This window comes from Acinonyx jubatus, chromosome E4 (genome assembly GCF_027475565.1).
Source record: "Acinonyx jubatus isolate Ajub_Pintada_27869175 chromosome E4, VMU_Ajub_asm_v1.0, whole genome shotgun sequence".
In the NCBI taxonomy this organism is placed as follows: Eukaryota; Metazoa; Chordata; class Mammalia; order Carnivora; family Felidae; genus Acinonyx; species Acinonyx jubatus.
In genome coordinates, this window is record NC_069395.1 from 25,628,632 (window position 1) to 25,641,385 (window position 12,754).

General features: G+C 56.3%; 1 protein-coding gene across 17 annotated transcripts in view; it reads right to left on the bottom strand.

The window, feature by feature from the left end:
* Window positions 1-907: 907 nt before the first annotated feature.
* The window catches only part of NFASC (neurofascin), a 181,378-nt gene continuing 169,531 nt past the window's right edge, over window positions 908-12,754 (bottom strand). For all 17 annotated transcript variants that reach the window (XM_027074833.2, XM_027074839.2, XM_027074831.2 and 14 more), the window contains 2 exons: window positions 10,720-10,789; window positions 908-7,208 (listed from right to left, as the gene is read on the bottom strand). In XM_027074833.2, coding sequence (XP_026930634.1) covers window positions 6,977-7,208; window positions 10,720-10,789 — 302 coding nt within the window. In that variant the 3' untranslated portion in view covers window positions 908-6,976. The remainder of the gene's footprint in view (window positions 7,209-10,719; window positions 10,790-12,754) is intronic.

A 12,754-nucleotide genomic window follows, 5' to 3' on the forward strand; every position in this document is an offset into this window, starting at 1 on the left:
ACTGAGGTTTTTGGTTTGTTGTAGGCAGTATTATTCATTATTTCAACAATATTAAATATGCTGGTATTCTCCCATCTAAGGGCAGAGGTACAGATAGCTTCACTGCTCCCCTTCTGCCAGCATCCCCAACATGGCACTTCTTTTTTTATTTAAAATTTTTAAGTCTATTTTTTATTTTGAGAGAGAAAGAGAGAGGGAGTGAGAGAATGAACAGGGGAGGGGCAGAGAGAGAGAGAGAGAGAGAGAGAACCCCAAGCAGGCTCTGTGCTGTCAGCACAGAGCCCCATGTGTGGCTTGATCTCATGAACCGTGAGATCATGACCTGAGCCGAAATCAGGAGTCTGGAGCTTAAATGACTCAGCCGCTCAGGCACCCCCACAACGTGGCACTTCTTTCTTTTTTTAATTTTTATTTATTTTTGAGAGAGAGAGACAGAGTGTGAATGGGGGAGGGGCAGAGAGAGAGAGGGAGACGCAGAATCCGGAGCAGGTTCCAGGCTCTGAGCTGTCACCATAGAGCCCGACGCCGGGCTTGAACCCACAAACTGTGAGATCGTGACCTCAGCCGAAGTCGGACGCTCAACCGACTGAACCACCCAGGTGCCCCCTTTATTCCAACATGGCTCTTCTTAAATGGTGCGTAAGCACACTACACTCGTATTGAACCAGGGTATCTCCACGGCTGTACGCATCGCCACATGAGTCACTGTATATTTAAAGCTCAAATTGTGCCAACAAGTCTTCCAGGGTAAGACCAACTTCAAGATGGGGGCTGGTGTAGCAGATTCCCTAAGTGCGTGCTGTCTGGTGTCCGTGGAAAACCCTTTTGATTCACTCTGTTGTTAATGCCGACACCCCTCTCCCTCTTTCCATTAAGTGTAGAAAATGAACAAATCGTCTGGCCAGAGTCCATTTTGAACAACTTTTATTATACGTTTAGTGTTCTCTATACAAAAGAAATCAGTTTTTTTTTTTTACAGTGATTCAAAAAAAAATTCTGAATAATTTGGCCTTTTCATTGCTCATGCAGTCAGTTTATAAGTCCACGTATTAGATGGTCCTCCACGGCCCGGAAGTCTTCCCTGCTGAAGGTCACGCGTGACACCCTCAGATTCGCATCTGTCGCTGACAATGTTGGTTAATGCAAAAGAACTCGCAAAAAGGAAAGAACATGATGTGAGAGGGGTTAAAACAAGGTCTGCCATGGAGAGTTAAATATTTAACCAATGGAAAAAAGATCAATTTGCAGGTGTGCGGGTACGCGGGAAGGCATGGAATCGTTGGGAAAATATATGCCCACCGAAAGGAACAACTTGGAATGGTTGTGGGAGGGGGCGTGTGCTGGGAGAGGCGGGGCAAAAGGTCCTCTGGGGCCAGCGTGGGTTGGGGGGGAGGGCAGGACCAGGACAGAAGGCGGCCACGTCACAGGCGACTGATGCTCAGCTCAGGAGGAGTGTGAGTTGGCAAAGAGCTGGGAGCTGGGCAGAGGGACAACACTGACTGAGGACGTCGAATTTGGAGATCAGAACAAAAGAACAGGGGCAGGGCCATCCAATCGGCATCATTTTTGAAAAAGAAACAGAGTAGGGCACAAAAGTCTGGATTTCTTCTCCCAGATTTTTGTGTTTATTGCTTCACTGAAGTCTTTACATGTGCTGAACTCCGGCCCAGCGGATCCCTCAGCACCCCATGGCCGAGAGCCGGGCGGAGAGAGTGCCCGAGGGACACAGGATGCTGCGGGCCCCAAGTGTCCTGAAACAAGAGATAACCACTCTAGAGTACAGTCTAGACTTCACAGTGACAAACGCCAGTCAGCTCGTCACTCTCTCCTGGCCTGGGTCGGGCCTTAACGGCGCAGCTGGCTTCACCACAGGCTGCCACAGACTGACTGATCTTGGCCTCAGAAAAATCCTTTGTGTCTTTCATTTTGGGAGGCGTACGGGCAATGCAGAAGTGATAAGAGGTATGGAGAGCGAACCAGCGGGACGGATGTTAAGTTACACCTCTATTTCCAAGGAGGCAGCTGCGGTGAGATGAAGGAACCCTGGACAAGGAGTCAGAAGGCCGGAGTTCAAGCCCTACCCTCACCCTGATTTACCAGCCATGTGACCTTGGGCCAGCGCCTTCCCGTCCCTGGATTTTAGTGTCCTTGTCTGTACAATGAGTCATTCCCATTAGATCAGCTCTGTGATTCCTTTGCATGCTGAAATCTGAAGCTACCAAAACTACTCACCTTGGGACCTACTTCGTTGCCACCCTCATCATTCCAGAACTTCTATTTAATGCTAACATGTTGATAGAGGTGCGCTGATTTGGGGTGTGGCTTGAGACACTGTCTGGTGGGGTCTTGTGGCTTCCCTGCATGGTTGTCCTTTCCTGCTGATCCTTCTCTGAACCTGTCTCAGGAAGGCTGTTCTCAACAAGGGGGAGAAGGAAGTGTGCTGGCCTGGCTTGGGCTGAACGGGCCAGCGACAGCTGGAAGGTTGGTCTAAACTCCCATGGGATGGACCCTGCCTGGTGTAAGGGATAGGGCTGCCCAGGAGGTCGGCTCTGCCTAGGGCACGCACGGTCTACTCCTGACATTTCAAGGTTTTTCATTCATTCGACTCCTCTGATTTTTTTTTTTTGAAATCAGGGACCTCCCTGCATGCTTCTCCTAAGCCACCATGCAAAGCTCCACCAGGATCCTCCAGGTGATTTCTTCCTAGCAGAGCTGTGTGTGTTCGGCAGGGGCTGCAGGAGTGGTGAGCACAAGGTGTCACCAAGGGGGAGCAGGCCCTGTGCCAGCCTCCAGTGCCCTCCCACTGAGAAGTGACTCTCTGGCACCGGCCCTGCTGACCGAGAGCCTGGGGAGCCCCACCTCTTCTGTGTTAGTCAAGCAGCCTTGCAAAGACTGAGGCAAAGTGTTCCACTGCTTCCGTCCTGTGGGCTGTTTGTGACTCTCTGTGGCTTGGATCTGGTCCTGCAAGGGGCTCCAGGAGCCTTAAAGAGCCGCTGCCCGTACTGCTTCTGGGGAAGGTGCCCTCTCCTTTGGGTCAGACCCCTTCTCAATTCTGCCTGCAGGAGTCACCCAAACGGGGTCCAACCTGGGCGGCCCCCCTCCCCCTGCCCTGAGCGTCGATCGTACCCACACTTCACATCTCATCTCAAGCGGGCCAGGGTGTGAACTCACGCTAAGGCAATGTCATAATCCATAGCGTTCCCTCTGAAAGTGCCACCTTGCTCTGTGCGCGCGCGCCAGGCGTGGGCATGCCCGGGCGTGGCTGCTGGGTGTGCGCAGGGCAGGCGGTCCCTCAGCTGGACCGTCCACAAAAAGACTCAGATCTGTTTCCGGCCCTTTTCTCAGGCTGTGTTCAGGGCGACTACGAAAGCCGTATCCGGCCCAGGTTGCAGATACCCCTTGCAGGGTGAACGGTGTTGGCACTGGCTGCTTCTTGGACAGGTGGACACTTCTCCAGACGTTGGGACTTGCCAGGAGGGGGGTGGACCAGATGCCTCCAACCTCCCAGGGCAAAGACAAATGGAACGGGAAAGAGCTAGTCTGGTTTTCCCTTAACCTAACCTTAACCATCTCCTCAAAGCAAGGTAAGGAAAGGTGGGTCCCCTTCACCCGAACCCAGGCGAAGTGGGAGGCAGCTGTCCCCCGCCCTGCAACGTGCCTCCTCCAGCACTGGCCGCCCTGCCCCTTCAGGTGGGCCCTTGCCCCTTGGTGGGGACAGGTATTTAAAGGCGGGACTAAATATGGGAGACGGCGGCACCAAAATCACAGACAAGTCAAGCAACTTGCCCCCAAGGGCAGCTCAAAGAGGCTCGGAAAGCGGTACTGGTCCTGAACCCCACCCTGTGGTCTCTGACCATCCTGGTCCTGAGGTCTACGTGGTCCCCAGGGCCATGCGCTCTCTCTGAAGCTTCTCCCTTTGAGCCTGGAGCCGCTAGTGGCTTAAGCATTTGTCATGCTCCAGATCAGTGCCCACTGTGGACTGTCAGCCCTGTGAGGCGGGCGCTGCCCCCGACTATTCACCATGGTACCCTCTCCAGGTCTCGGAGCCCAGCTCAGACTGGATGTTCGAGACTACCTGGAGCCCACGAACGGACACACGAGGAAGGCCACAGCTCCTGCGGCTGAGTACTGCAGGTGGGACGGCAGCTCAGGCGGTGGGACTTCTAGGGTCGCTGCAAGATGACCCACACTTCCCCCGCCCCCCACCCCCAACAGCCAGGCAGGCGGAAGCACCGTGGAAGCACTGCCTCGTGGTTGGTACGTTTGCAGGTGGTCGCTCGAGAGCCCCGGCTGGCAGGGAGCGCTGGGCCACACTGCCTTCCTGCTGAGCTGGGTGGGCTCCACTCTGGGCTCCCTCTTCCCGCGAGGGCTGCTCCCTAACCCTGCAATCCACATGCCTCAGTATCTCTGCCTGGGGAGAATGGGTTCCCCGGGCTCAGGCTGGCTCTTGCCTGCCGGGAGGGCTGTGACGGGCGGCAGTGCGGGCAGCGTTCAGTATTCCCAGCACGACAGCCTCTCAAAGCGGCTGCTGGCCCTGCCTTCCTACGCGGAGGGGGATGGCTCAGAGCTGGCGGGACACAAACGAGGAGCGGACAGCTAAGGGAATCCTCTCTCCCCAAGATCCCGTGGCAGCACAAGCCCTTCTGCGGTCACCGGCTGTGCGGCAGTCACGGGACATCGCACGGTCCTCCCGCCCTACAGGCCTGCTTTCGGTGCAACATGGAATGAGGGCCTGAGAAACGGGCTAGTCTGCTCAGATCCAGAGTGTTTTCTGGAAAGGCTTGTCTTTGAATTCAGTTCGCAGGCACTCTTCCCTGACGTTCCCTTGAGGGACTCTGGGCAGACCCTGCAGGCATGCCCCGCTGTATCCAGGCAGGTGACAGAGGAAAGCCAGGGGAGGGGGCCCCTGAGCTCACTCCTAGCCCCCCGTTATTCACCCTGTCCCCTTTCACCACGAGAGGGCTGCCCCCCGGGCTCCTAGGCTGCAAGCCTGGCCACGGCCTGGGCCAAAGGACAGTTACTCGCCCTCGGGTTCAAATAGCGTAATTGGCTCAGCTCTAGGCTATGATTTCTCACCCGCGGACAGAGTGTGTATGTCTCTGGGCTTGACCCTCACTGACTGCTTATTAAGTGATGCAAGCAGTGCTAATACCTTTGTGGCTTGAACGTGTGGCAGACAATGGTTTAATAAGTTCTCTGAAGGACACAGCCCTGTTCCTGCCCAGGCTGCCCCCCCGGCAAGCAGCTGGAGGCTCTAATCGGACGCTGTGCGTGTGGCCATTCCTAGGGGTCAGCCTCACCCTCCCGAAACCGACTCTAGCTGCAGCCACAGCTACTGGGCTGCTCTTAGGCTCAAGATCTCTCTCTGAGGCTAGGTACCTTTGGTTTCAAAAACGGATTAGGTGGGGAGGACGAAGGCAGAGCCTTCGGTCTCTGAGAACTGCGGTCCGCGAGGGTCTCCATCTGGGGCCACGGGTGGCAGGGCACGTGTCGAGCGGCTGCTTCTGGTTCTGCTGTGACGCTCGCATAGGCCGCCCCGGTCTCCTTGAGACAGACGTTGCTGGAGGCTTCAAGGCTTGCAGGGAGGGGCTGGGAACCTGGGAACTGCAGGGCCGGAATCAGAGCTGCATAAGGCATACGAAGGGCGCGGAGTCCCCAGGCCAGGCTCTACAGCACTGTCAGCGCGGTGTTCCCGCGGGCTCTCCTGATATGTAAATACCCCAAGGAAAGGACACACTGGTTCAGTCTCAGGGGCGGCCAGGCCCCATCCACGCACCGTGTAAAACACCGGTTTCAGCATCGTACAGAATTGAGCGAGATGCTATCTGCTAGAGGCGAAAGGGGGAGCACCACCTGTCACCCCCAAACACACCAGCAAAGCTTTTGCGTCACGTGGTCCCATCTCTGTGAGGACAGCGGTGGAGATCCCCGACCAGGTGGCAGGGGGCGCCCTCTGCCCTCCACGCAGTGGGCCAGGTCCCCTCTCCCACATCCTGGGTTTCACTGATGGGGAGGAAGGATGTCGAAACCCAGTCCTTTTCTTCTCTCTGGAGGTGAGCCCAGCTCCCCAGGGACCGGACGCCCGATTTTCTTCTGCTTGAGGTACACGGTCACTGGAGTTGAAGTCTTTCCCATCAGTGCCCACTGCTGTTCCTCAAACTCCTTCTTCAGAGTCAGTGCGGTTCTTATCTTGGACGCTCTGGAGGAAGGGGCAGGGTGAGAGCAAGGAGCAAGAGGTAAGCCCACCTCCCAAGTGACCCAGAGCGAGGCGAGGCGGCCTGCCCACTCTCTCCCTGCCAAAAATACTGTCATTTTCCAGAAAGGAGCCAAGCCCAGCTCAGCAACTGACAAGGCCAAGGCGAATGGGTTGGGGGCAAGGGGAGGCATACGGCGAGAAAGGCATCCTTCGGAAATACGTTGGCCCAGTGGTGGTTTGAATACTACAGCTTTTCTGTCTGTTCTTTTACAGATCGATCCTTCTGCCTCTCTGGGGGAGAATCCACTCATTCTTTCCTCATCCAGGGACATTTGTTCACCAGGAAAAGAAAATGGAGACCCTGGGTCTGGGGCGGGGGAGGCGGGGAAGATGCACAAAGCAAAAACAAAGACAACGCAAAGGGCCGTAACCAACAGAAACTGGTGAGTGTGTATGCCAAGGTCAAGGGCGGGCAGTGGGGGTGGAAGGCTCAAGGTGGCTGTGAAGCTGAGCAAAGGACTGGGGTCCCTCCAGCTGAGCTTAGCCAGGACTCTAGCTCTCCCACATGGTGGCACCTCGGGGGTGCAGGGGGGGTCAGCGGGAGGGGGCTTGTGGTTGGCTGGGTGGTCACTGGTCCTCACAGCTTGGCAGACCCCCACGTGGTACCCTTGTCCCTGAAGGTGGTGGTGGCTGTGTGGTAGGTCTGTAGTGGCTTCATCTCCCCCTCTCCCCTCCTCCCACTTGCAAAGTAGTGGCTGTGCCCTGGGCGGAGGGGCTCCATCAGGCCAGAGAATAGATGGCGTTGACAGGTGACGTGGCCTCCGAACTTTCATTGCCCTCTGTCTCCTCCTTGTCTTTTTTGACCGTGTACTGGCCGATGAAGGAGCCGTCCTCATTGAACTGCCCCTCGCCACCCTCGCCATAGTCCACCAGGCTGTCGTCACTCTCCTGTTGCTTGATGGTGCCGTCCAGGGACGTCTGGCTGCCCTGCAGGGGCTTGTTGTCCTCGTCACTGGCCAGAGAGACACAGAGAATCAGGGCCTGGCCCAGCCCAGTGCAGCTTAAACCCACGCGGGGCGGAACAGGGCCGCTGGCCTCTTGCCAAGCCTATGTACTACACAGCTCAGGGAGGGTAGGACCTCAGAGGTCATCAGTCAACTCCCCCCCGGCCCTCCCCTGCCTGGCTGGTTGACAGAAGGGAGCCCGAGGCCTGGAGACGACAGGCGTCTTCCCCAAGCTGAGGCGACAAGTTGGTGCAGAGCTGGGCCTGGAGCCCACATTTCTTTTCTCTCTTTCTCTCTTTCTTTTTCTTTCTTTCTTTCTTTCTTTCTTTCTTTCTTTCTTTTGCCGGGGATTATGATTTTAATTTTTTTTTTAATTTTTTTTTCAACGTTTATTTATTTTTGGGACAGAGAGAGACAGAGCATGAACGGGGGAGGGGCAGAGAGAGAGGGAGACACAGAATCCCTCTGAGCCATCAGCCCAGAGCCTGACGTGGGGCTCGAACTCACGGACCGCGAGATCGTGACCTGGCTGAAGTCGGACGCTTAACCGACTGCGCCACCCAGGCACCCCATGATTTTAATTTTTTATGGAGCCCACACTTCTGGACACACTTCAGGAGGCTGTGCTACTCTCTGGGGTAGGAGTGGGCAGAGGACAGCCACCCCAGAGCGAGGAGAGTCGTGTGCTTGTCAGACCAGGCAGGGCCAGAAGGGTCAAGGAGCTGGGGCCCCAGTCGCATGTGCGTCACTGCGTGGCTCTGTGGTCTTGGGAAAGCCTTTCCTCTCACTGGGCCTTAGTCTCTCCATCAAGAGGGGCTGAACTAGCTTTGAATCTCTGTGATCTGTGTGGCTCTGTCTACAAAGGCTCTATCCTTGACAAGAAACCAATGGGCCGGGGCCACTGAGAAACAAACCTCTCCCTGCCTCTGCCCTTCTCGTCTTGGTGTGGTCTCTGTCGGCTCTCTGGTTTACCAGCGAGCAGGTGCTCTTGCCTGGGGGCAAGCGAAAGAGGTTGCAACGCGGGGAGGGGCACGCACACGAGCGTGTGTCGCCAGCAACTTGAGACAAAGCCCGGTGAGTCTCAGGGGGTCCTGTCCAGCCTCCTTGGAGGCCCCCGGGTCCTGCCCCTCAGCCCCTCCTGGGCAAGGGGAGCTGGCAGGCTGGGGGCTAAAGTGGCATCTCTACCTGCTGGGATGCCTGCTGTGCCTCGCCCCCCGGAAGTGAGACACCCCCAGCAGCCAGTGTCTGCTCAAGCGCCACATCCCCTCCCTTGGCTGCAAAACTCTCTGCCCTTTTGGCTCGGAGGGGGTCCAGGTGCTGCTGGCTGCACTTCAGAGGGGAGACGGCCCCCCCGCAGGAGGCAGCCGGGCCACCAGCGGGAATCTGGGTCCCGGCAGGCGGGACCACAGCGGTGCCAGGCGGTATGGGCAGACACACAACGTCCCCCCCCTGGCCCCCGGGCCACGCTTAGCCCTTTCTGGACGTGTGTGGAAACAACCGGCTGAGTTGCCATTATAGTCGGCACTGCGTGTTGGCTTCTAACAGCAGTGCTGGGCAGGGACAGCTGTCAGGGGAGGGTCTGGAGCCAGAGCCTGAACTGGGTGTTAGTAGATGGAAAGCTATTAGCCCGCTCCCTCTTGTGCCCCATTAACTCAGCCTGCCTTCTCCGATGGCAGCGCTACGGGAGAGGCAGGCCTAGTGAGGCAGGCAGGTCTCTAGGGCTAACCTGAGTCTCGATGGGGAGTGGGGCTCACGTTTTGAAATGAGCAGCTTCTAATTACTGGGTTCTTGCCCCATTCACTGACCTTTTTCACATGTACTCCTTCCCAGGAGCGTGGGGATTGTGTCTATGTGCTTCTAGGGGATTCCAGGGACCTAAGCCAAATGCGGCCAATGGCCCAGCTCGGGTGGGAGGCGGAGGGAGGGGTCCTCGGTGTGTCAGATTCTTGTGGAGAATGAGGATCTCAATCTGGGAAGAAAGACCTCTTCTACGGGAAGCTCAAGAGGAACCAGAATGATGGGGGGGCCCTAGACACCTGTCCGCCCATCTTCCCCGAGACCCTGGAGAAATAGGTGGGCACACAAGGCAGAGAGAAGCAGACCCACCAGAGAGGTGCTTCACTGCTGAGCCCAAACCGAGGCGCGTGTGTGCGTGGTGTGTGGGCCCGTGGATGCATCTGTGTGTGTATATACAGCCTCAATGTGGGTGGGCCAGGGGAGCGGGTGGGGAGAAGGCAGGTGTTCTTGCCCAACAGCTTTGGTGTCTGGGGGAGGAGAGGCGCCTGAGGAAGCAGCTTCTCATAGCACAGGTTGCCTGGCCCTGAATACGAGGAGGGCCTCACCCCTCTTCTATGGCTGCGCTGAGGGTCTGGGGGAGGGAAGTTCCATGTCCTTCAGAACTGATGGCCAGGGAATAGCTCTCAGCCCCTGAGGAAGATGGGCCCCAGGAGGGGTGCTGAGGACAGTCAGGGGAGGGGCCTCTCGTGTTTGCCCTCTTAAGAGGCTCTTGGAGATGTCGGGACTGGATGGATGGACGTTCGTAAGCATCCAGATGGACTCCTGGGTGGGCAGTGTCTTTGCCGCCCGTTGAGCTGACTCTGCCTGTCCGGCTGCTGCTGAGCACAGTGGCGGAGGCCGAGGATAGGATAAGGAGAGGTCAGGGGAAGGCGGGGTGATGTCACCCCAGGGAGTAACAGGGTGGGGGTGGGCAAGCAGGGCTCCAATCAGAGCATTTCCTTCCGCCCACCTTGGTCTGGGAATGAGACTCCAGGACCCGCCCAGCATCTTTCCTTAACTCAACATACATTTGCCATCAAAAGGGAGATTACAACTTTGTTACGCCCGATATGAAGGCCCATCCAGGTCTGATGGGGGTTGTGATGTTGCCCACTAGCAGTAACTTGGAAGTCGGGCCCCTGGCTTCTCCAGCTGTGCCACCAGCTCACTGGGTGGCAGATGTGGGTGGGCGTCCTGGGCAGGTCACTTCCCTGCCTGGGCCTCAGTCCTCTGATTTGAGACGGGCACTGGCCAGAGGCCTCTCCAAGGCCTGTTCGGGGCTAGAGCCCAGAGATATCATTCAAGTTCATGAGGAAAAGGTCTAGAACCTCCCCACCCACCACATCTAACACTACCCCTCATTTCTCACGGAGTTGAGCTCTCAAGACAACGTCCATTCCCCGGGCGGTTGTCTACAGGGTCAGGGTGGGGATGTGGGCAGAGAGAAAGCCAACAGCTCGTTTCGTAGCAAGGGGGTTCCCAGCATGTGCTCTCGCAGTAAAAAGGTGAAAACATACAAATAAGGAGCTCGAAAAAATCTGAGTTGTGCAGCTGAATGAATGAAATGCTGTTCCTCAAATCAGCGTCGGTCTTGCCTTCAAGGAGGCAGCCGTGTCCGGCGCGATCAGGACGAGCAGAGGCCGTCCGAGAGGCAGAAGTGACAGACCAATGGATGACAAGGGGGCAGTGAGGACAGCCGCCTACCCGACGCGGGGGTGAGCAGGAGTCAAACAGATCACACACCTGTAGTCAAAGGAGCCATCCTCTTCCTTGGGGTCTTCAGGGCCAAGGGGAACATCCTTCTTTTCTCGCACTTGGTCGGTAAGAGAAGCAAAGACACAGACACGATGATTATGCCTCTGCTCCTTGGGACCCTGACTGCACGGTCAAGGCACCACCTCTGGGCTCAGCAACACTCTCCCTCTCAACGAGGCGCCATCAATGCCTCCCTCGTCCTTCCCTGGTTTCACCGGGTGTCAAGTTCATGGTGCCACTGCTTCCTCATGGCTGCGGTTTCTGCACATCTCCACTGGCAGCTGAAATGTCCTCCCACCTGGCTCCCCACCACCTCTCTGTGAGGTTGGCCACAAACACCCAATGGATGTGACCCTCCCTTGGTCTGCCCTCTCTTATCATAATTTGCGTCTGTCTCTTAAAAGCCCCTAGCAGAGTGCCCTGGGCAGAGGGCAGAGGGCCCTACGCTCCGTACGCACCTTCAGAATGGAAAATGCTTTCACATCTGTGACCTCACTTGTTTGTGCGACTCCCTGTCCCTATACCTCCCTCCAAGGCCCTGTTTCATGCTGTGACGTTCCCTCTGTGCCCAATGCAGTGTGTTGAGGGACCGATCATCTTTCTTCTGGTGTCCTGAGCACTCAGCACAGAGCCTGGCACACAATGGACACTTACGCGGATGGCTCTTTATGTATCCTTCCTGAGGTACAGGGCAGAGAATCGCCCCATTTAAGGAGAGGGAAACTGAGCCCTTGGAAAATGAAGAACATGTCATATAACTAATTAGTAACTGAATAAAGTCTAGAGTGAAAGCTAGAGCCCAGGCCTCATGGTTCACTCATCTTTCTACTGGACCAGGGCCCTACCCTGTATCTGGAGGGAAGGCAGTAAGCCTTGAGAGCTTTCTGGAATGGAACACTTTCTACACGGGCAAAGGACGGCTCAGAGTTTATCTGATGCGTGGGGGGTTGGGGGTGAGCTCAGTAAGGCCGTTCTACTCCCTGGCTGTAGAGCTTTCTCTCTTATAGAAGAAAAACAATCCCCACGCAGCACAACCAAGTGAAAGAAAACGTCATTTGCCAATGAAGAATTAGAATTTCCTGCCCTTCCTCACAAACAGACATGTGCCTCACTTCAAGGAGATTCTTTAGAATCCTGGGGTCTGAGGGAATGTGGGCAGGGGAAGGAAATAAAAGCATCTTCTCTCTGAGTTGAGTTTTAGGGGGCCCCCGGAGGAGGACTTGTTTAGAGGCCGGGAGAGGCAGGCATTTGGGGAGCACGGGCTGTGCTTTAGGGGGCAGGGAGTAATTTCATTTTGCAGACCAGCAGGATTTTCATTCTCTGGGTCATCCATTATCCTGTCTCTGTCATCCTACCCACTCCCTCACAGACAGATGGCTTTCTTGCCCCTGTTTGAAAAACAATCAATATTTCCAGAAGCACGAATGCCAGAGGTCCTTGTCCTTGACCTTGGTTTGTCTGGGCTGGTGGTTCTTGAGGCCCCCAGAAGAGAAATGGCGCTTTGGGACTCTCTGGGAAGCCCCAAGCTCCTTCAGGACCGAGGGAGTCTGTATCACGCAAGCCACCCCTCAGCCTCTGCCTGCCCTTCACGCAGGAGCTCCTGAGCCTCTGTTGGGGTATCTGTCATTACAGCCCAGTGACCGAGAGCCTCACGGGTGTGCTTCTTCCCTCCAGACCCTCCCCTCTCCATTCTCTCTCTCGCAGAGAAAATACCTTTCTTCCTTCCTCCTTCCTTGGGACACAGGATCCTAATGGGATTCAGGTTGAAACAAGTCAATTTGCTAAGCAGATGGATGGTGTGCCAAGGGGAGGGAAGGTCATTCTTAACAGGAGCCAGCGTTCCTTCTAGCCCCTCTTTGGAGCTGCCTGGACCACGCCGTCCGCCCACCTTGGGCGAGCTTAATTAACTCAAGTGCTCTCCGGCACCTCTCAGATGCACAGACCAGGCAGGAGGACTGTACGTCCGAGCTCGGCAGGGGTTGGGCTCACGGGGAGAACAGAACCCCCCCCCCGCCCCCGGACC